This window comes from Oncorhynchus masou, chromosome 24 (assembly GCF_036934945.1).
Source record: "Oncorhynchus masou masou isolate Uvic2021 chromosome 24, UVic_Omas_1.1, whole genome shotgun sequence".
NCBI lineage: Eukaryota > Metazoa > Chordata > Actinopteri > Salmoniformes > Salmonidae > Oncorhynchus > Oncorhynchus masou.
Window position 1 is genome coordinate 33,990,767 of NC_088235.1, and position 24,979 is coordinate 34,015,745.

General features: G+C 41.3%; 1 protein-coding gene and 1 non-coding gene across 7 annotated transcripts in view; both read right to left on the reverse strand.

The window, feature by feature from the left end:
- Positions 1-768: 768 nt before the first annotated feature.
- LOC135512075 (brain-specific angiogenesis inhibitor 1-associated protein 2-like) overlaps positions 769-24,979 on the reverse strand; it is a 177,223-nt gene continuing 153,012 nt past the window's right edge. For 2 of the 6 annotated variants that reach the window (XM_064933717.1, XM_064933712.1), the window contains 5 exons: positions 22,822-23,026; positions 22,421-22,492; positions 22,030-22,201; positions 16,981-17,018; positions 769-2,974 (listed from right to left, as the gene is read on the reverse strand). In XM_064933717.1, the coding sequence (XP_064789789.1) occupies positions 2,875-2,974; positions 16,981-17,018; positions 22,030-22,201; positions 22,421-22,492; positions 22,822-23,026 (587 nt within the window). In that variant the 3' untranslated portion in view covers positions 769-2,874. Of the gene's footprint in view, positions 2,975-3,906; positions 3,960-7,859; positions 8,432-15,620; positions 15,902-16,980; positions 17,019-22,029; positions 22,202-22,420; positions 22,493-22,821; positions 23,027-24,979 lie in introns of those variants that run through there. The other 4 variants (XM_064933716.1, XM_064933714.1, XM_064933713.1 and 1 more) reach the window with 4 other exon arrangements.
- On the reverse strand, positions 1,790-1,865 carry trnap-ugg (transfer RNA proline (anticodon UGG)). The gene has a single exon. It is a non-coding gene; the product is annotated as a tRNA-Pro (tRNA).

Consider the following 24,979-nt stretch of genomic DNA (forward strand, 5'->3'; position numbering starts at 1 on the left):
ATAAATGCTGTACTTCTTTTTTAGGATTATGGATCCACATGCTTTGCAGCAGATAGTGTGGGTAAATCACAGCATATGTTGGCTTCTGTGTTGAGCTTCACGTCATCACATGCTGTGTAATAGGTCTCCTTGTCTTGAGGTGAAGATACTTTGTTAAATGATCAAAGAACTTGTACATTTCCGAATCTGAAAATCGTACTGCAGTATAAGAACAGCAAGCTTACAAATACACAGATAAACGTACAGATACAGTAGCATATCATTTTTATAGAACACCTTTGATGAAATTATCACTTTTAAGAAATATGAAACCTAAAAATGAAACTTAAAGAATGGAAGAACAAACAAATTATTTTCAAGTGGCTTTGGTAACATGTTGAAGATTAAATAATCCAATGACTATTGGAAGACTACAGAACTGAGTACCAGTTCAGTGTTAACATATTGTTTATGTTCAGCTGTGTGGTGGTCAAGGGTTTGGTGATGCTACATGGGTTTGTCGTTGTGTAATGTTTCACGGTTCTGTTCATGATTTTAACAATGGAAGGTGCATTTGGAATTGATGGACCTTACATTGCTATGTACAGTATGTGAAAATGTTTCTGCTATAGAAAGGAAGACAGGTGGTTGTGGGTGTAACATAGAAAGCATTCCGTACAGTCAGGCTGGTAAGATAATGCAGTGTTACAGCAGTATCACTGCAGCATGGTCGCAGGTATGTTTGTGCAGTCTTGTCTACCTCAATCCCCATAGGTTGGCAAGACAGTACAAACAGATCTGGGACCAGGCTAATATCACTGTAGGCTTTAGCTTCAAAGAACCAGGGTGCCAATTTAGTTCAACACATAGATATAGAATTACATACAGTAGGTTCTATTTCTATGGTTCTCAGATCCACTCTAGTCTCCAGCAGTCAGTGTGTTTTGTTCTGTTTGTTTGCCTTTCTAGAGCTTTAATATTGTTCACTAGTATAGTGTCTATAGATCTATCTAGACCGCCGTCTGTGTATGTACTATTTTTATATCTCAAAAAAAGAAAGAACATATCAAGAAATGACTTGGAAGTGGGAGATAAAAGGAGATGTCTTTGTTTTATTGTTGCCAAAGAGATATATTTAATGAAGTCATGAGGCAAACAGGAACAGGAATATATATTTGATCTATAATGTTTTAACCCTACAGATGTAGGATCTTAATTTGAGACAGTTTGCTACAGCAGGAAAATAATTCTGCAGCAACAGGAAATGTGAATTTTGTGGGTTATAATTCATGGACATTTTTGTAGGGCTTGATACAATTTTCAAAGAGGAAATTACAAATTTCCAAAGGCTTTTTAAACATCAAATACTCTACAATGTTGAAATGCCCTGCATTGTAGGAAAGTTCTCTTGCAACAGGGTGATCAAATTAAGATCCTACATCTGTATAGCAAGATGATAGCCTGAGTACCAGTCTGTTTGTGTCATCATGCCACTGTAATGATGACACAAACCAACTGGTACCCAGGCTAGTGAGACAAAGGGGGTATTGTGATAAGGAGCAACATTTGGTAATGCGCTGGTTGTGATTTAAACGAGCAGGACTAGTTTAGGCATGCTGTCAGTAAATGTGCCCCACCCACACTCACTTACTGGTCACATGGTTACTTTCTGTACCTTATTATGAAATATAAATAAAGTCTGTTTTACACAAGGATGTGGGTCTCATGTATATAAATATATCCCATTTAGCAGACGCTTTTGTCCAAAGCGACTTACAAGTCGGCTGGGGCCACTACTTTTACATATGGGTGGTCCCAGCAGGAATCGAACCCACGACGCTTGGCGTTCCAAGCGCCATGCTCTACCGACTGAGCCACACAGGACCCTACATGTATTACATAGCCTGGTCCCAAATGTGTTTGTGCTCTCCAGCCAACTCATAATGCTCACTTAAAAAAAAGAGTATAAAAGGAGACGTGCTTTTCAAGAGTTTCTTATAAACACAGTAAACGCACAGGTAATATCTGGAATATACTCTGCAATATCACTTTATTTTCTCTAGTAAATTGTGTTTTTTTTCCGATAAATTTACAGACAAATGAAACGGGATGAGAAGCAAATACATTTATAAAATAGTACGAAATACAACAACTCCTTTGTATTGTTATGTATTAATGTCATACTATACAGTTGATATATGCATGAATGCTTAATATTATTGTTTTCCTGTCATTTAAAATATGCGAATAACAGTGAAAAGCATTTGAATGCTATAACTTACAATATTGTGTACATTGACCTTTTCTTTCTCCGTCTCCTAATCTAGTGTGCGGCTCAGACTCATGTAGAAATGTGCTTCTACAAGCCGCCATGCCCTGTGCTCTTTATATTCTCCCTGATACAGGCCCTTTAACATATACTGTATAACATAGTTTACTTTGTGACAAATGTATTGCTCACACAAACAAATTCAAAGAAATTCCTCCAAATCTTACAAATCGCTAATAGCAAGAAGTAAAATACGACTAGATCATAGAACTAGACACCCACAATAAGATAGATCAAACAATTACATTTTCTTAAGCATATGCATACATTATTAACAAGTAACAGATTCAGTTATAATTTACTGCATACAGTTTATTACTGTTTTCAAATGCTTTAATTGTATTGAAGAGGCAGTCCAAGGCTAGGTGTGCTTGAATGCTATGGATAGTTCAGTCTGTGCTAAAACTTGTGCAGCACATAGTCTACACTACTTGTGAAATATTAGTCCTGTGTGTGCTTGGATTTGTCAAACAAAATCAGGGTTCTTCTTCCAATTGACTGGCTAAATGTATCTGTGCTCACAGCAACCAATCAGAGGCAAGGATAATAGGAAGTAGAGCATTGAGCTAATAGAGGATTGGAGGAGGAGACTGGTCATCGACAGAGATGAGAGGCCTGGGTTGGTCCTCAGTGGCCTGGGCTGGTTCCTCCTGAGGCAGAGGGACACTGTACGGAGAAGAGGGAGGGAAGACGGATAGGTAGAAGGAAGGGAGGAAAACAGGAGGAAGGGATAGGGACAGAATGGATGAAGAACGGGAGGAGAGGTGGAGGGAACCAAATGATCCATTAGTTAAGACTAAACATTACGGAGTTCAGAGTAGAGAAGTTTGGCGAGTGAGTTTGGAGCTGCCTCTGGATGAAAATGGAGTAAGGGTGAAATAAGGCTTTGATGTGTGCAAGGCAAGCGTCATGCAACAAAACCATCAACAGAGAATTAAGATTCTGTTAAGGCTCTCGTCAGTCTGTATCACTGAAGCTTTAGAAATGCGCGATAGAAATGTAAAGGTCATTTCTGATTGAGCCGACATAAGGTTTACCGTGAATGCAGTCTCCGCTAACGCAGGAACATTGCCTTGAAATGTAAATACGCTGTAATGCTGAACTTGCGCGATACATATTGAATAGAGCCCTAAATTAATATTTTCAGATTGTATATTATTATCTGGGTGGAATGCACAACCAATGCCCATCCCTGATTGGTTGGCGAGACACCGAATGAAAGCACTTCAATGATGACAAATATCCACTATTTTCCGCCAAGTGACATCACTCCTATGTGAGACAATCTGACGTAAGACAATAAAATAATGTCAACTGTTCAAGAGATAGTGGGGACTTCCAAAATGACACCTCATTCCCTAAATAGTGTGCTGGCTCTACAAAATAATTATACACTATATAGGGAATAGGGTGCAATTTCAGACAAAGCCATAGAATGGGGGAATAGGCTAGGACCCTCCTCATGAAACCAGATGATGACAGGGAGGTACACTAAGATAGCGGAAGGGAACATAGCAAGGCACATAGAAGGGAGAAGAAGCTGGTGAATGGCTGATATTTAGGCTGAATGGTGACATGGGAATCATCTTGTCACTTACGAGGGGTCCGTTTGACTCAAAAGCGGGCAAACTGTTCACTCAAAAGTCCCAAACTGAAAAGGTAAACAGTCCTATGGTGTGAACATTCATGTTCATTTAAAACATTGGGTAAATCATTTAACTTACTTTTCGATACACTGTCTAACTTCTTAGTAAACTAACCATAGCCACAGTGTTCAAATAATAATGACATATTTATAACATATTTACATTTGTTTGAACTTATACTTTACATAAACAATTAATCATTTAAAGACAGCAAAACATATTCAAAACACTGTTTTCACATAAGTACACTGTAAGTTACTGTAAGAAAAGCTACAGAATGTTATTGTAAATTCCAAATAAACTGGTTTAACAGTACATTCATGTAAAGAGATGCAGTTAAGAACTGTTAAACCAAAGTTTCTTTGGAATTTACGGTAACATACTGTACTTTTTTATACAGTAACTTACAGGTAACTTGTTGCCAGTAAGTTACTGTAAAAACAACAGGACTTTTTTTTACGGTGTATGTTTAGTTTGACATATTTTGACAAAACCGCAACTGATGTTAATAACACTAAAGTTAATAATCTTAGGCTATTATACCAAAGCGTGTTACTCCCCAAAATGCAATTTGTTCAGTACAACAAAACAAAAGAACCAACATAAAGTTACAAGCAAAAAGAGAGGATCGAGGCAAGCAAGCAAGCAGGCACACACAAATAAACAGGCATATGACACTCCATAAACATTCCACCAATCAAATGTCCACAGAGTACTGTAAATACAGACAACAGTTAAATGGCACGATACCCAGAGCAGGTTAGGAGGACTCACAGGTAAAGTTAATCTGCAGTAAGGAAAAATACCTGTTTGGGAGCAGCAGGAGGAGCTGGCCGGCTAGGGTATAGCGGTGGATTGGGGGTTGTTTGGATAGTTCCGCTAACACTTTGTTTGGATAGTCTCCATACAGATGTTCAGTAAATATTCAAACTGTTTAACAAACTATCTACTAACCCTAGTTCCACCCACAAACCCTAACCCTCACAAGCTGCTATAAAACAACAAAGATGCAGTTTGAGCATCTATAGACCATCGATAGGGGACTATCTAAATAAAATGGGACTTACTGTACTGTACTAGAAAGGGCAGTGGGCAGACCACAATCCTGACAATAACATTGAGATAGAAGGCGACAGCAAATGTGTAAAGTAAGGTGGGGTGAAGCACTGCATGCATGAGGTAGTGGGAGAGGAGGCTAAGGTGACGACTCCTACTAGATTTGAACACAAACTAATTTGTACAATAGTAATATGGTTATTGTGGTAACACTTTACTTGACACACAGCATCATAACACGTTATGACACGGTCATAGCCATGTCACAATTAAGTGATAATGCCTGAGAAGCAGGTGTTTGGAGGATATATTGGCACAGGTGTTGTTAGGCCCGAGATGAAGTCGAGGTCTGGCGAAACGTTCCAATATATCCTCCAAACACCAACTTTGAAAAATTCAAATAATGAATAATAATATTTTCATTCAATTGTTATTTTGATGAATGTATTCACTATTTAATTATTCCACAAGATATAGTCGCTACACAAATCTAGGGTTGCTACCCAAGCCGGTTGGTCGTTCATTCTATCGGTTCGGTTGCTAGAGACGCGACCCAGTCGTTCAGTCTTTTTGTTCTGTATCTATGGATGCGACCCAGTCGCTCGTTCTAAATATTTTGTTGACATACTGGCTGGCAACGTTCTTATCCCTTGCTTGCTAGCTAGCCAACTACGGCTAACTTAGTCACGTCAAAAAGTGCAGCCAGAATAACAGTAGCCACATTTGGGTTTGTTTAAGATGTTTTCTAGTGACATTTATTTGGATACATCCATAACACAGAGCTAATGCAGCGCGATGTTGCCTGGCAAAGAACATGTGCTGACTCGTCAGGACACTGTTGTCCAGAGGAGCTAGACAACAACACAGCTAACACTATCACTTCAAACTGAAGCTGGAAAGACTGCAAACTAGCTGCACCTCGTTTCGTTTAACCTTTTTTGTATATATATTTTTTGTATATATCCATAAAAATGATGCCAGCTGTTTCATGATTTCGACTGGCTGAGAAACGCTGCCTGCCTGTCCCGTCCCGACACCCGACTCGTTCATTGCTATGGGACAGCTGAAGATCGAATTTGAATATTGAAACAATGTTTCAAATGTCAGAGAGACAAGACTACAAGGTTCATACAAATATCTGCTGTTGAAAACTAAATGTCAGTCTAAAATAAATGTGAGATAATGTCTATATACTTTTTATAGTGCAGATCAAGTTTATAAAGTGCCTGGCTGGACTGATGAGACAGTGGACTGCCCAGTCAGATGGAACAGAGTAAATAGGCATTTTAACATCATAGATTTAGCTGGTGGTAATTTGTGGAATAGACACAGGCTGGAATGTGGTTTTAACCAGTCAGCACTCAGGATTAAAACCAGCCAGTCAGCATTTAGGATTTGACCCACCTGTTGTATAAAACCAGCCAGTCAGCATTCAGGATTGGACCAAACCCTTGTATTATGACATAATTTGTAATTTCATAATTTTACATAATATGATTATAACACTGTCATGACACATATTTAGACCTGTTGTGACATATATTGCGTTATTGTATGGCTGGTTATGACACCTACATAAGAGTGTAACAAAAAACACAAAACCTACCATGGTAGTTATTTTATGGTTGGTTGTGACAACTACATAAGTGTAAAAAATTACATAACCTACCACACAAGGCAAAACGTACCATTACACCATAGACTACTTGTCAATAATGTTATTTTAAAATGTTTTGAAATTGACCACATTAAATTATCATTGTAATTGTGCACACATTGATATCAGACATACACCGACCCCAACGCTATGTTTCTGATGACTGGGATAAATGTAGGAGTAGATTTTAGGAGCAAGACAAGACACCCTCTTTGTGACTGCTGACTGACATAAGGGCAGTATGTAATAGGCCTATCTGGCTTATATGATTATGATCTTCATAATGCTTATTGACAGTGTTATAAAATGCATTTTCTCTGTCCAAGTAAAGTGACACAGGAAGGTCATAATGCTTATTGACAGTGTTATAAAATGCATTTTCTCTGTCCAAGTAAAGTGACACAGGATGGTCATAATGCTTATTGACAGTGTTATAAAATGCATTTTCTCTGTCCAAGTAAAGTGACACAGGAAGGTCATAATGCTTCTTGACAGTGTTATAAAATGCATTTTCTCTGTCCAAGTAAAGTGACACAGGAAGGTCATAATGCTTCTTGACAGTGTTATAAAATGCATTTTCTCTGTCCAAGTAAAGTGACACAGGATGGTCATAATGCTTCTTGACAGTGTTATAAAATGCATTTTCTCTGTCCAAGTAAAGTGACACAGGAAGGTCATAATGCTTCTTGACAGTGTTATAAAATGCATTTTCTTTGTCCAAGTAAAGTGACACAGGAAGGCCATAATGCTTTATGGCAGTGTAATAAAGTGTATTTTTTACAAGTTATTTAAAATATGATGGAAAAACAAACAGGACTGTAAAGAATTAATTACAACAACAACGGACTTAAGACAAAAGGAAAGTTCTTGAACCCCCCCACACATTTGAATAAATGTGGATTTTGACACTCGCATGTAGGTGTCATAACCAGCCATAAAATAATGCAATAATGCAGTATGTCACAACAGGTGTAAATATATTGGTCATGACAGTGTTATGACCATATTATGACAGGTTGACAAGTAATGTCAGTTGTTATGACATATTATAACATGGTTATGACCGTGTCATGTGTTGTGACACTGGGTGTCAAGTAAAGTGTTACCATTAGTGTTATGCATTTGGATTAATAATGAATTACATCATCCATTACCAAGTTTGCATTCCCCAAGCGTCTTAAATACTTCTTCTACTGCAACACATAAGAGTTGTTATAGATTACTCAACCAATGAGAAGCCACTATTGTTGGCCTTCAGCTGTATATCATGTTAGACAAATGAACTAACTTCCCAATTAAGCATAATGGTCTTTAAAATAAAGAAGTGTTATGTTAAAAGTCCCCCGAGATTGCAAAGGCCTTAGAGATAGATGTGCATGAATAAGGGTACAGAAATACAATAGAGTGCTCAACTGAAATAATATTTATTAAGCTTATTTTTATAGTAGAAAGTCACCATACATTTGAGGTCATTTTTCAACATTACACTATTTTGGTGTCCCCCAAAGCATGCACATCAATATCAATCATTCTCTGTACATTATTCAAATTCATCTTCACAACAAAAAATGCATTGTTCCAAAAAATGTAATCACAAATAATAGAAGAATACTATATTGTATTATTATTTTTTACAGAGAGTGGGTGTGCCATCTCTTCAGATGTTGCAGTCTGATCACTCATACCTTAGCCTTATTCTAGTGGAGAAAGAAGAAACATTGGCAGCTTTCGGTCGTAGTAACTCGTTTGACAGCGCTTTTGTCTCTACATTTATCAAAACACAGATAGACAGAGAAGGGGGTTGGAAAAGCTAGGGGAAGACAGGAATTACACACAGACAGCGAGAAGGACAGGGAGCAAGAGAGACACAGCAAGGAGACATTTTGTTTGTGGCAGGGAAGGAGTTTTGGGTAGTACAGTTTGGCAGTAAATGTCACTTTTTCTCCCTTTAGCAAATTATAACAATTGGGTCAATCTAATAGGATTTCAAGGGGAATTCAAAGATAGTGCTGTCATTGCAAATAGCCTCATACTTAGCGGCAATCATTTCTGATTTGGACAGGACAGGGGTTGATATCGACAGGTACTGACAGACAAACAAACAGACTAGTGTCGTTCTTTATTCAGCACACAGAAATAACAGACATACATATTTTATCCTGCCTCAGATACAGAGTCATGCTTTTTCATTTCCTTTCTTTATTCAAGTCTTTTACTACAAAGACTAAAGTACAAGAAGGCTGAACAAAGTTACAATAACGAATCAACCCTTCTCCCTTTTAAAGGTTTCTCATTGTGTAGTGCAAATATGTGTCAAAATAGCAAGAGACACAGTACATGCAAGCTTATTTATTACGAAGATCTAAATGGCTATCGATCCAATTCAGTTATTGCCATAATTTGCAGTTGTGCTGTTGGCAAATGATGACTCTTTTAAGGGCATCTGACCCATTTTTTGTCTCTAAAGGTCTCTGTAAAGTATATACCTGGGCAGACTATAATTACCTATTTGTTCTGTGACATATGGTAATTGCACAGGGGACACGATTAGATTGAATGGTTTATAGATAGAAAACATTTATTGATGTTGCTCCCAAATCATTATCCTATTGTATGCATAGCAAGAGACGCGGTCTAGTAAATTATTAAAGCTTTTTGTAAACAGTTGGCAGCCAGGCAGCACTGATTGAAGGGGATGAGAGAGAATGAGAAGAGAGGGTGTTGCTTTGGCAACATGGTTTATGCACCATGGGCCCTATTCAGACTTGAGATACGTTGACTTAACATGGACTTAAGTCAAATAATGTTGAATTAACTCCATGTTTTCTTGACTTAAGTCCTACTTAGCAAAGGTCAATCGGGCCGCATGAAATATAGCACCTTTGTCGTTGGATGGCAGAGGTGTTGAACAGGTATCTGTTGTCTTTTCTTTCATGCATGAACGCCTGAACGGTAACCCTACTCAGAGCCTTGCATCGCTGTCTTTCAGGGTTGAGGGTTGTTTTTTTACCCATTCAGTCTTGATAAAGTACAGTATGTTGATATTCAGACAAAACAAAAATATTCAGAGGCCCCGTAGTACAAGGTGTCTTTCACACTGCCTGCTAGACCTCAGACATCATAAAACATATTACCTTGTGGCTAATAATAGTAATAATAACATGATAATACAAGTAATTTGGTTTTTACGTTGCGTTTTGATCAACTGATATAATCAATAGCCATATTAATTTTTACACCACGGCCATCCTACAACCTAAGCTTGATGCCCTCAATCTCACACAATTTATCAATGAACCTACTAGATATAACCCCAAATCCGTAAACACGGGCACCCTCATAGATACCATCCTAACTAACTCACAATCCAAATACACCTCTGCTGTTTTCAACCAACATCTCAGCGATCACTGCCTCATTGCCTGCATCCGTAATGGGTATGCGAGCAAACGACCACCCCTCATCACTGTCAAACGCTCCTTAAAACACTTCTGCGAGCAGGCCTTTCTAATCGACCTGGCCGGGGTATCCTGGAATGACATTGACCTCATCCCGATAGCAGAGGATGCCTGGTTATTCTTTAAAAGTGCCTTCCTCACCATCTTAAATAGGCATGCCCCATTCAAAAAAATGTAGAACCAGGAATAGATATAGCCCTTGGTTCACTCCAGACCAGTCTGCCCTTGACCAGCACAAAAACATCCTGTGGCATTCTGCATTAGCATCGAATAGCCCCCGTGATATGCAACCTTTCAGGGAAGTTAGGAACCAATATACACAGGCAGTTAGGAAAGCCAAGGCTAGCTTTTTTAAAACAGAAATTTGCATCCTGCAATACAAACTCAAAACATTTCTGGGACACTGTAAAGTCCATGGAGAATATGAGCACCTCCTCCCAGCTACCCACTGGTCTGAGGGTAGGAAACACTGTTACAACCGACAAATCCACTATAATTGAGGATTTCAATAAGCCTTTCTCTACGGCTGGCCATGCTTTCCACCTGGCTACCCATACCCCGGTCAACTGCCCGGCACCCTCCACAGCAACCCGCCCAAGCCCCCACCATTTCACCTACACCCATATCCAGATAGCTGATGTTCTGAAAGAGCTGCAAAATCTGGACCCCTACAAATCAGCCGGGCTAGACAATCTGGACCCTCTCTTTCTAAAATGATCTGCCGAAATTGTTGCAACCCCTATTACTAGCCTGTTCAACCTCTCTTTCATATCGTCTGAGATTCCCAAAGATTGGAAAGCTGCCGCGGTCATCCTCTTCAAAAGGGGGGGACACTCTAGACCCAAACTGCCACAGACCTATATCTATCCTACCCTGCATCTCTAACGTCTTTTGAAAGCCAAGTTAACAAACAGATTACTGACCATTTTGAATCACATCGTACCTTCTCCGCTATGCAATCTGGGTTCCGAGATGGTCATGGGTGCATCTCAGCCATGATCAAGGTCCTTAACAATATCATAACCGCCATCGATAAGAGACATTACAGTGCAGCTGTATAGATCGACCTGGCCAAGGCTTTCGACTCTGTCAATCACAACATTCTTATTGGCAGACTCAACAGCCTTGGTTTCTCAAATGATTGCCTCACCTGGTTCACCAACTACTATTCTCTGATAGAGCTCAGTGTGTCAAATCGGAGGGCCTGTTGTCCGGACCTCTGGCAGTCTCTATGGGGGTGCCACAGGGTTCAATTCTCGGGCCGACTCTCTTCTAGGTATACATCAATGATGTCGCTCTTGCTGCTGACCACGACTCCATTTTGCTGATCCCTGCCTACAGACAGAAACTAAAACAAGAAGCTCTCACGCTGAGGTCTGTCCAACGCTGGTCCGACCAAGCTGATTCCACACTCCAAGACTGCTTCCATCACGTGGACTGGGATATGTTTCGTATTGCGTCAGACAACAACATTGACGAATACGCTGATTCGGTGTGCGAGTTCATTAGAACGTGCGTTGAAGATGTCGTTCCCATAGCAACGATTAAAACATTCCCAAACCAGAAACCATGGATTGATGGCAGCATTCGCGTGAAACTGAAAGCGCGAACCACTGCTTTTAATCAGGGCAAGGTGACTGGTAACATGACCGAATACAAACAGTGCAGCTATTCCCTCCGCAAGGCTATCAAGCAAGCTAAGCGTCAGTATAGAGACAAAGTAGAATATCAATTCAACGGCTCAGACACAAGAGGTATGTGGCAGGGTCTACAGTCAATCACGGACTACAAAAAGAAATCATCATCCGTCATCATGAAGTGCTTTGAGAGACTAGTCAAGGACCATATCACCTCCACCCTACCTGACACCCTAGACCCACTCCAATTTGCTTACCGCCCAAATAGGTCCACAGACGATGCAATCTCAACCACACTGCACACTGCCCTAACCCATCTGGACAAGAGAAATACCTATGTGAGAATGCTGTTCATCGACTACAGCTCGGCATTTAACACCATAGTACCCTCCAAGCTCGTCATCAAGCTCGAGACCCTGGGTCTCGAGCCCGCCCTGTGCAACTGGGTACTGGACTTCCTGACGGGCCGCCCCCAGGTGTTGAGGGTAGGCAACAACATCTCTACCCCGCTGATCCTCAGCACTGGGGCCCCACAAGGGTGCGTTCTGAGCCCTCTCCGGTACTCCCTGTCCACCCACGACTGCGTGGCCAGCACGCCTCCAGCTCAATCATCAAGTTTGCGGACGACACAACAGTGGTAGGCTTGATTACCAACAACGACGAGACGGCCTACAGGGAGGAGGTGAAGGCCCTCGGAGTGTAGTCTCAGGAAAATAACCTCACACTCAACGTCAACAAAACTAAGGAGATGAGTGTGGACTTCAGGAAACAGCAGAGGGAACACCCCCCTATCCACATCGATGGAACAGTAGTGGAGAGGGTAGTAAGTTTTAAGTTCCTCGGCATACACATCACAGACAAACTGAATTGGTCCACTCACACAGACAGCATTGTGAAGAAGGCGCAGCAGCGCCTCTTCAACCTCAGGAGGCTGAAGAAATTCGGCTTGTCACCAAAAGCACTCACAAACTTCTACAGATGCACAATCGAGAGCATCCTGGCGGGCTGTATCACCGCCTGGTACGGCAACTGCTCCGCCCACAACCGTAAGGCTCTCCAGAGAGTAGTGAGGTATGCACAACGCATCACCGGGGGCAAACTACCTGCCCTCCAGGACACCTACACCACCCGATGTTACAGGAAGGCCATAAAGATCATCAAGGACAACAACCACCCGAGCCACTGCCTGTTCACCCCGCTATCATCCAGAAGGCGAGGTCAGTACAGGTGCATCAAAGCTGGGACCGAGAGACTGAAAAACAGCTTCTATCTCAAGGCCATCAGACTGTTAAACAGCAACCACTAACATTGAGTGGCTGCTGCCAACACACTGACTCAACTCCAGCCACTTTAATAATGGGAATTGATGGGAAATGATGTAAAATATATCACTAGCCACTTTAAACAATGCTACCTAATATAATGTTTACATACCCTACATTATTCATCTCATATGTATACGTATATACTGTACTCTATATCATCTACTGCATCTTTATGTAATACATGTATCACTAGCCACTTTAACTATGCCACTTTGTTTACATACTCATCTCATATGTATATACTGTACTCGATACCATCTACTGTATCTTGCCTATGCTGCTCTGTACCATCACTCATTTATATATCTTTATGTACATATTCTTTATCCCCTTACACTTGTGTATAAGACAGTAGTTTTGGAATTGTTAGTTAGATTACTTGTTGGTTATTACTGCATTGTCGGAACTAGAAGCACAAGCATTTCGCTACACTCGCATTAACATCTGCTAACCATGTGTATGTGACAAATAAAATTTGATTTGATTTGATTCTCTGATCCACCTCTACGCAGATGACACCATTCTGTATACCTCTGGCCCTTCTTTGGACACTGTGTTAACTAACCTCCAGACGAGCTTCAATGCCATAGAACTCTCCTTCCGTGGCCTCCAACTGCTCTTAAACACAAATAAAACAAAATGCATGCTATTCAACCGATCATTGCCCGCACCTGCCCGCCCATCTAGCATCACTACTTTGGACGGCTCTGACTTAGAATACGTGGATAACTACAAATACCTAGGTGTCTGGCTAGACTGTAAACTCTCCTTCCAGACTCACATTAAGCATCTCCAATCAAAAATTAAATCTAGAATCGGCTTCCTATTTCGCAACAAAGCTTCCTTCACTCATGCTGCCAAACATACCCTCGTAAAACTGACCATCCTACCGATCCTTGACTTCGGCGATGTCATCTATAAAATAGCCTCCAAAACTCTACTCAGCAAACTGGATGTAGTCTATCACAGTGCCATCCGTTTTGCTACCAAAGCCCCATACACTACATAAACTACTCAGCCCCGCCCTATCTCAGCTCGCTGGTCACCATAGCAGCACCCACTCGTAGCACGCGCTCCAGAAGGTATATCTCACTGGTCACCCCCAAAGCCAATTCCTCATTTGTTCACCTTTCCTTCCAGTTCTCTGCTGCCACTGACTGGAACGAACTGCAAAAATCACTGAAGCTGGAGATTCCCATCTCCCTCACTAGCTTTAAGAACCAGCTGTCAGAGCAGCTCACAGATCACTTATTGACCTAATTTGCACTCACTGTTTATATACGTTGTTTTCTTTTTTTATACTGTATTATTTTCTGTATGTTTTGTTCATTCCATGTGCAACTGAGTTGTTGTATGTGTCAAACTGCTATGCTTTATCTTGGCCAGGTCGCAATTGCAAATGAGAACTTGTTCTCAACAGGCCTACCTGGTTAAATAAAGGTGAAATAAAAATAATAATAATAATTTATCATCCATTTTATTGTATGGTACATTTATGTACAGTACATATTCATTGCCATCTATTTCATTGGTCGCATTCCCTCATAAATTCAAATGAAAAATGAACATTTCCATTTGAGTTATTTCACTACATGTGATACATAACCTCTCATTTAAAGAGCGATATTAGAAGTTACCCGAAGGGCCTCACAGTCTGTAAAGTAAAGTCACTGTCTGAAGCATAAGAAGACACAGTATACTGTAGATGAACTTGAACTTTTTGATCATCATACATGATCATCTTTACATTATTAAAACAATCCCCTTTGGATTACCATTTTGATTTACACTGGTATTATAAATCCTTCATCTTTCAGCCTTGATTCTGCTGGAGAACACTGAAGATTTTATTTAAAAACATTTGTTTAATTTTATTGTATGTTTGCAGAGGAAGAAATTCCGATTAAATAGAAAAGACATGTACATGCATGAAAGACAAGCGAAGGTTTGACAACTGTTCCTCCTCAGACAAAGTCCATCATTCCAATGATTTTAATAAAGATGGCTCAGGATGGTGTCAGTCCTTTAGCGTGGGGTTAGTTGGTTCTGCTTTGTGGTTCTGGTTCCACCAGTGCTTGGCCTGGGAACTGCAGCGTAGCGTGGAAGTGCAGGGTGTGAGGAGAGTGAGGAGGAAGAGTATAGGGGGAAAGACAAGTCTGCCCCTTGGTGGGATGGAAAGGAGAGGACGGGGGGACGGGGGGGGGACGGGAAATGGACTGGTATGCTCAGGTGGAGAGGGGAGTGTTGTGGTGGATTAGAGAGAGGGCGAGAGAAGAGGTGAGGGTTAGAGAGAGGGTGGAAGTTGAGGATTGAGGGTTAGAGAGGGGGTGAGAGAGGAGGGGTGAGGGTTAGAGAGAGGGTGAGAGAGGAGGGGTGAGGGTTAGAGATAGAGTGAGAGAGGAGGGGTGAGGGTTAGAGAGAATGCGAGAGAGGAGGGGTGAGGGTTAGAGAGAGGGTGGGAGAGGAGGAGTGAGGGATAGAAAGTGGGCGGGAGAGGAGTGAGGGTTAGAGTGAGGAGGGGTGAGGGTTAGAGAGAGGGTGAGAGAGGAGGGGTGAGGGTTAGAGAGAGGGTGAGAGAGGAGGGGTGAGGGTTATAGAGAATGCGAGAGAGGAGGGCTGAGGGTTAGAGAGAGGGTGGGAGAGAAGGGGTGAGAGTGACTGGCGAGGAGGGCTATTGATGAGGGATTGCAGAGGTGCCTGGCAGGCAGTCAGTCCTATTGCAGCAGCAGCAAGCTGAGTCTGTGTCTGTCTGTGTGTCTGTCTGTCCCTTCTCACACTGTTGAAATCAATTTCGGAACTGTTCCCCCTTCGGAACTGTGGAACAAAAGAGAAGGAGAAGCTTCCAGGTAGGTGGGGTATATAGGCACTCATAGAAACAACAGTGGAGCAACGCATGTACTGGAGCTGGGTGTCATGTTACTGCCTCTGTCTGAACATTCCCTTCATCCATTCACAACGATTATTTCAATATCATAGTATTTCATACAGTAAACATAACATTTCCCCCAGAGGTATAGGGAGGAGACAGTACAATGTTTTTCATTTCATTTCTCGGACATGAACTGACAGCCTTTCACAGTCAATGTTGACTGCAGACCTGAGTTCAAATAGTATAGAAAACACAGACTACATGGACCCAGGTCTACTATACTGTAGTCTACACATTGACACTGAGCACAGTGTGGGTCGCAGCGGGATAGTAGTAATAATATGGAGGCGCTAGCTAGCTGCATGATGCGTGGAGGGTCAGTATGGGAGTGTGTAAGTTTGAGGCTTTTCCCTGACTTCAAATTTAAAAACAGAAAAAATGAATGTAAAAATAACCCAAATTAAACTTAACGATAAAAGCTCATGCAAAACATATGTTTCAAGGTAAAAGGAAAAAACATTGAGGTAAAATACTTATTAGGATAAATGGGATAAGGATAAGTGATTCCCATTGGTCCAACATGGGTTGAGGTGGACCACCATTGGGCTTTTGGGTACCGGGTCTAGAATCTCACCTCTTACTGTGATCGGCTGGCCCAAATGTCAGTATCAAACAAACCTAAACCAACCTTTTTATCCCACATGATCATGATAATATCATAGCTAAGTCTCATAATCAAATTGAGGGGAGAAAACAGAAACATAAATCACAGAAAGGAAACAATTAAAATGGAAAATAACACAACAAAAACCTGATGTGTCCTTGTTTGTAGTTTGACAGTTGATGCTGTAAAGTCAGAGTTCCAATCAGTGGAATGACCTGCCTACTTGTACTGGCTACTCTTTGATACTGTATATGTAATGCATCCCCAGTCTTTCTAGTGAAATCCTGTCCAAACCTTACCAATTCAGTATCACAATCAAAGGTATTTGTTTGTATCTTATAGAGAGAAGAGTGAGCTTACCTTGTTGAAAAACGTTGCTCATACTCTTCAAGTCCTTGCTGTTGAGACAAAGACAAACCACTTTTCAGTCATCAAGTCATTGCCACTTTTGTGTCACACTGGAAACTTGAGAATTCATGACAACAGTATTGCTTGATTGGCAATCCTAAACAGTAGCAATTGATTTGCTGGCTATATTGTACTGCCATGTTAGGCAAGGTCGACAGACAGACAGGTAGGCTATTGTTTATCAGCAGTAGTTTATGGTCCAATGTATCTCAGTCGATAGCATGTGGTGCTTACAATGCCAAGAACCGTGGGTTTGATTCCTGCTAGGGCCACAATTAAGAAACATTTATGCATACAGGACTATATGTTGCTTTGGATAAAAGTGCTAAATGGCCTATATAAATATGATATTATCAGTCAATGAAGTGTTGACAGTTGACATACTGATATGAGCCAGTAGGGGGCATCAGCAGAACACCATTGCCTTTAGTCAGAGTGATACAACTATAGAACTAACAGAACTGTCTGTTGTAACTATCTCTATTCTCTCAGAACGCCACTAGAGACATATCCCTAAAATGATTTGAGGTTTGGAAAACAAGACAAAGGAGTTGTTACGTGACTATCTGAGCAATTAGAGACTATTATCATGCCCACGTACAGTACCTCTCCACCTCCTCCTACCCGAAAGCCCTGTAAAGGGTTGAGTTTGGAGGGTTTTGGTGTTACATAATGTGACATAGCTCCCGCTCACTCTCGCAAACAGCGACAATGTGTGTGTGTCTACAGTCAGCTGGGCCAGTCCCTCTTCATGTTATCAGCGGGCTCCTGTCACAACTACTTTCGTCAGTACCAGAGGCAGCCAAGCAGCAAGCAGCCTTCTCCAATCTGGGCTCTGTCATCTCTGTGAGGCCAGTCACACACACACATGCACGCACGCACATGGACGGACAGACACACACAGACAGATTCAGAAACACATGCTCACACACACACATGCACACACATCCTTGACAAACAGACACACAGATTGTGTGTGTGAGGCAGAGAGGAACTGATCCCCTGTTTACGTAAGTTAATGGGCCCGAACGTTGTGAGAAAGCTGTGTTGAGTGAGACTGGGGACCTGGTGTACTGGTAAAACACACAGCCTGTCACATTGATGGTTGACCCCTCCTATATAAACTGAACAAAAATATAAACACAACATGTAAAGTGCTCGTCCCATGTTCCATGAGCTGAAATGAAATATCCTAGAAAAGATCCATAAGCACAAAAAGCTTATTTCTCTAAAATATTGTGCCCAAATTGGTTTACGTCCCTGTTAGTGAGCATTTCTCCTTTGTCAAGATAATCCATCCACCTGACAGGTGTGGCATATCAAGAAGCTGATTAAAAAACAACATGATCATACCACAGGTGCACCTTTTGCTGGGAACAATAAAAGGCCACTCTTAAATGTGTAGTCTTGTCACAGAACACAATGCCACAGATGTCTCAAGTTTTGAGGGAGTGTGCAATTGACATGCTGGCTGCAGGAATGTCCACCAGAGCTGTTGCCAGAAAATGTAATGTTAATTTCTCTACCATAAGCCGCCTCCAATGTCATTTTAGAGAATTTGGCAGTACGTCCAACCGGCCTCACAACCGCAAACCACGTGTAACCACAGCAGCCGAAGACCTCCACACTCAGCTTCTTCACCTGCGGGATCATTTGAGACCAGCCACTCGGACAGCTGGTGAAATTGAGGAGTATTTCTGTCTTTAATAAAGCCCTTTTTTGGCTGTATTAAACTTATTCTGATTGGCTGGGCCTGCCTCCCCAGTGGGTGGGCCTGGCTCCCAAGTGGGTGGCCCTCTGCCCTCACAGGCCCACCAATGGCTGTGCCCCTGCCTAATCATGTGAAATCCATAGATTAGGGCCTAAAAAATGTATTTCAATTGACTGATTTCCTCATATGAACTGTAACTGAATAAAATCGTTGAAATTGTTGCATGTTGCATTTTTTTATTTATTTTTGTTCAGTATATTTGGCTGTACCTAGCTAAGTGAGCTTGAGTAGTGTATGTACAGTATTGTATGTACTGTATATATAATACTAATATATGCCACATCACCAACAAGCTATCATGGTCCAAACACACTAAAGCAGTTGTGAAGAGGGCACGACAAAGCCTATTCCCCCTCAGGAAACTAAAAAGATTTGGCATGGGTCCTGAGATCCTCAAAAGTTCTACAGCTGCACCATCGAGAGCATCCTGACTGGTTGCATCACTGCCTGGTACGGCAATTGCTCTTCCTCTGACCGCAAGGAATGACAGAGGGTAGTGCATACGGCCCAGTACATTACTGGGGCTAAGCTACCATCCAGGACCTCTACACCAGGCGGTGTCAGAGGAAGGCCCTAAAAAAGGAAGACCCCAGTCACCCACCCCAGTCATAGACTATTCTCTACTACCGCATGGCAAGCGGTACCCTGAGTGCCAAGTCTAGGATAAAAAGGCTTCTCAACAGTTTAACCCCCAAGCCATAAGACTCCTGAACATGTAATCAAATGGCTACCCAGAATATTTGCATTGTGTGCAGCCCCCCAACCTCCCCAACACCTATTTTATGCTGCTGCTACTCTCTGTTGATCATATATGCAGTCACTTTAACTATACATTCATGTACATACTACCTCAATTGGGCCGACCAACCAGTGCTTTCTCATATTGGCTAACCAGGCTATCTGCATTGTGTCCCGCCCACCACCCGCCAGCCCATCTTTTACGCTACTGCTACTCTCTGTTCATCATATATGCATAGTAACTTTAACCATATCCACATGTACATACTACCTCAATCAGCCTGACTAACCAGTGTCTGTATGTAGCCTCACTACTTTTATAGCCTCGCTACTGTATATAGCCTGTCTTTTTACTGTTATTTTATTTCTTTACCTACCTGTTGTTCACCCAATACCTTTTTTGCACTATTGCACTGTTGTATTCAGCGTACGTGACAAATAAACTTTGATTTGATTTGATTTGTCAATCCAGCATGATTTCTGCCGCACACAAAACAACTTAACTCGGGACTGGGAAATCTGACTTCAATGAGTTCAAGACAACTGGGAACTTCCCCAGTGGCGCAGTCGTCTAAGGCACATCATCTCAGTGCAAGAGACGTCACTACAGTCCCCGGTTTGAACCCAGGCTGAATCATATCCTGCTGTGATTGTGAGTCCCGCACACAATTGGCCCAGTGCCGCCGGGGTAGGCTGTCATTGTAAATAAGAATTTGTTCGTAACTGACTTGCAGAGTTAAATATAGGTATAAATAAAAATGAGCTCCGACTGGGAAAGTACATTTAAACGGTCATTCAACTCGGAATTGTAAGTTGGGAACTCGGGCCTCTTTCTAGAGCTATGACCTGAAGATCACTGATGTCATCATGAGTCAACCTTTTTTCCCAATAGTTCCCAGTTGTCTTTGAAAGCACCAAAAACCCAGAGAATGCGTGACTTTGATGATAAAATTTGGCCAAAAAGTACTCCCGCGCCACCTTCAAGTAAGCACAGCACTAGAAGGTGAGTCCAAAAATATATTGTACGCTGCTGCATAAATTATGTAATATGCCAGGGAGATATGTATACAGTAGCTAAGAAAGTAATACTAAATGTATGCTTTGTAGTAAGCCGTTAGTAGCCCATTTGCCTCACCCTAATAATTTGGTGTATTTTCCCTTCTTAATTTTGCCCACTGTTTTGACTTGGTGGTGCACATGTAGCCTATAACCTGTTTTAGAGAAATGTAATCATTGAATTTTGTAAGAGATTTCATTGTCTGCTTATATGCCCCCTTTATTTATCCTACACTTTGGACTTGGTGTACAGGGAGAACACTGTAAGAACGGCACGTTCTGAATTCTGTCGCTGTATATTTGAAAAGTGTTGAACAAATAGTTATATTGACTACGTCTGTCCTCGCTCACTCATTAATTGCCTCTTATCCGCTTGTCGTCCCCTTATACCATAGTTTGCACATCTCAATTCTCAGCAGAAACCACAATTGTTTAAGCAAGTCAGCCATATCAGCTATGTTTTTTTAAAGGCAGTAAATGAGGCTGAATGAACTGTTTCGCTGCCAGACAAGGCTCAGCTGATAGCCAGGTTTAGTAGTGGTTAGGTGTTGGGACTGCTGTTCGGTCTCTGCTGTTGGGACAGTTTGTGGGCACAGTTTGTCACCGTTACAGTGCAATTAATATATTGTTTAGTGTTGTGTAGTGGCTTTGCTGGCATGCATCCCCACCATTTTTGTGTTTGTTTGCATGCTAAAAATCGCCAGTGGGGTTAAGGTAAGGGTACGGTTTTTGAATAGGACTGAATTGTGTGTCCCCACAAGTTTTACAAGACACACACTGTCTCTCTGTGTTTCTCTCTGACGCACTACCATCCCATCAGCTCAGCTACCGTTTCCAAAGCAGAGGGAACTGAACTCTGGGTGTGAGTCTTTTTTGGGGGGGTTGTATGTGGATCCCGAATGGCGCAGCAGTCTATGGCACTGCATCTCAGTGCTTGAGGTGTCACTACAGACACCCTGGTTCAAATTCAGGCTCTATCACAATCGGCTGTGATTGGGAGTTCCATAGGGCGGCGCACAATTGGCCCAGCGTCGTCCGGGTTTGGCCGGTGTAGGCCATCATTGTAAATAGGAATTTGTTCTCAACTGACTTGCCTAGTTAAATAAAGGTTGAATAAAGGTTACGTGTGGATGCCAAAGTTCAAGTTTCGTGTTTTAGTAGTCGTATGTACAGGATACACATGGTATATACTGTACAATGAAAGGCTTACTTGCAGGTTCCTTCTCGACAATGCAACAACAATAATAAAAGATGAGAATACGAACATAAAGTAAATGGCTCAGTAGAATAGATGACACATTTTAGCATAAATATAACACAGCAAGGCACAATTTATAGCCCAATATTTACACGTGTTTGGGGGAAGAAGGGATTGGGGGTCAAGTGTGTGTGTCTTTTTGTGTGTCTGTGTCTGTGTGCGTGTTGTTGTTGTTTACCTGTGAGAAGCTTGGCCCTGTCATGCTGTATGGGCGCTGTTGTCTGCTGTGTGCCATCGCAGCGCTCTGTGCCAGCAGGCGAGATGACATACCGTAGTCAGGGGGAGGGGCACTTGCCATGTCCTCTTTCTCCAACAGGTTGCCTGTGCTGCTGCTCTTACCATGGTGGAGACTGGAAACAGACATACAGACAGTTAGTTACACACAGACTGAAATGAGAATAGCTGATTACTGGAACCAGACATAATTAGACAAAGACATAGCCAGAACTGAAAATAACTAATCTCACATGAACAGATAATTTTCTAATGAATAACACAAAGATGAGCATTAAAGGCCTGTTTCCTTGCAAATACCCAACACAATACTGCAAAAAAAAGAGAAAATGTACTTGTTGACTCGTAGTTTGTCGCTTTCAGTCTCGGGGATGACACGTGTGTAAGAGAAAGGGAACCAGCCCCGCCTGATGAGGAGACACAAAGATTCAACAACAGCAACAGTAATTCAACATTGACAGCAGCATTTGACAACAAAACCAAGAGTTAGGAAACTTACTGTATGATTTCATATCTCATGTAAAGATTCACCCTAATAAATACCATTATGCTTTTCTCCAGAGCAATTTACAGTCATGCGTGCATACATTTTTCAAGTATAGGTGGTCCCGAGAATCAAACCCCACTATTGTGGCATTGCCAGTGACATGCTCTGCCAAATGAGCTTCAGAGGACCACCAACTAAATGTTACTGGTGCCATAGACAAAGTGAATCAGATGGAGTTAGGCTACTTACATCTTGTTCTTCTCGTTCTCTCCATAGTGCCATCCATCACGGGCCTCAGGCACCAGCAGGGTGATGACGTCTCCTTCAGAGAAGCTGAGCAGGGTGCTGTTGTCCCCAGCCGCATGGGAGAAAATGGCCTGGACACGGGTACGACCGTTCCTCTCCAGCCCTGCTGCCATAGAGCTAGACCGGGGAAGGGTTCGGGTCTCTGGACCTGGAGGAGCGAGGGAGAAAGGAACAGAGACTATCACAACAAATCTAGGGATGTGTTCAATGGACACCAAAACGGAAGAAAACCAAATGAAACAGGGAGTTACTAGCTGGACTTCTTAAAACGTTTCACTACAGTGGGAGCAGAGACTATATCTACAGGTGTAGGATCTTAATTTGACCAGTGTTGTCGCAGCAAAAGAATCCTGAGCAAAAGGATTTGAACATTTAGTCCATAATGTTGCTTGATTGGTGGCTAGGCTGTCTGGACAAAATTAGGCTATATGAAATGTGCAATACTGTTACTCAAAATCATGATTTTCATACATTTACTGAAAACCTGCATTAACACACGGTTATGTCAGCTCAATCTAAAATTGATACGGATTCAATTGAGCTCCAAGATTTAGTCCTTAGTCCTATACAGATGGCCAGTCAGATCTTAATTTTATCACTCTTTTGTTGTTGAGAATTTTAAATCACTCTATAGCACAGAACTTCTGAGATACAGGTTGAATCAAACCATAAGTATATTTTCCATTATTCTTAAAGCCTTGCCTCTGCCCTTCACCTCATTTTTATATGAACCTAATTCACCTAGGATTTGTGCCATTTTGCCTGAAAGATATAAACAGACAAATGTTTACAAAATCGTAATTGCTAAAATATACTCAAGTATCAATAATAATTTCTAATTTCTTGTATTAATCAAACCAGATGGTGCCCTTTTCTTGTTTTTATTTTATTTACAGATAGCTAGGGTTCCACTTCAACACTCAGACATCATTACAAATTAAGCATGTGTGTTTAGTGAGTCTGCAAGATCAGAGAAAGTAGGGATGAACAGGGATGTTCTCTTGAAAAGTGTGTGAATTAGACCATTTTCAGGGAAAATGTACGGAGTAAAAAGTACATAATTTTCTTTAGGAATTTAGTGATGTAAAAGTAAAAGTTGTCAAAAATATAAATAGTAAAGTAAAGTACAGATATCCCAAAAAGCTACTTAAGTAGTACTTTATAACCTTTATAGGATCAGTGTACCTATACCGGAATGGTTGAGCTAACGTGTGCCAGTGTGATTAGCATGACATTGTAAGTAACAGCAAACTTTCCAGGACATAGACATGTCTTATATAGGCAGAAAGCTTAAATTGTTGTTAATCTAACTTCACTGTCCAATTCACAGTAGCTATTACAGTGAAATAAATACCATTGTTTGAGTAGAGTGCACAACATCAAAAAATGTTTATTACGGCAACTGATTGGATACATTCACCTCTGAAGGTAAATAATGTACTTATATTCAGTAATCATGGTCTGATTTGTAATTCTGAGGGTCCCAGAGATAAAATGTAGCATAGTTTTGTTTGATAAAATGCATTTTTATATTCAAATGTAGGAACTGGGTTCTACAGTTTGAACCCCTGCTGTCTATGGCTCCACACCCACCCCGCCCGGCCATCTAGATGTGTGAAAGTTACTGTATAAGCTAATGAGCCATCATATATGACATTCCTGGGAGTCTGTAAACTTACATTTTGTATTACCATATCATTGTTGTATGTTCTCTATAGTTATGTACTTGAAAAAGTATCAATTGTCCAATTCGACACATTTGGGCAGACTTGATACAAAATATTGTCCAGTATTGCAATGCTTCACTGGATCAATCTGAAACACACTACAGCCATCTAATGGCCAAAATTTTGATTGTGCCTAAACGGCAATATTGTATTATGGTCTTTCTCTTGCATTTCAAAGATGGAACAAAAAAAAAATCAGAAAACACATGTTTTTTTGTTTGTATTATCTTTTACCAGATCAAATGTGTTATTCTCCTACATTCATTTCACATTTCCACAAACTTCAAAGTGTTTCTTTTCAAATAGTACCATGAATATGCATATCCTTGCTTCAGGTCATGAGCTACAGGCAGTTAGATTTGGGTATGTCATTG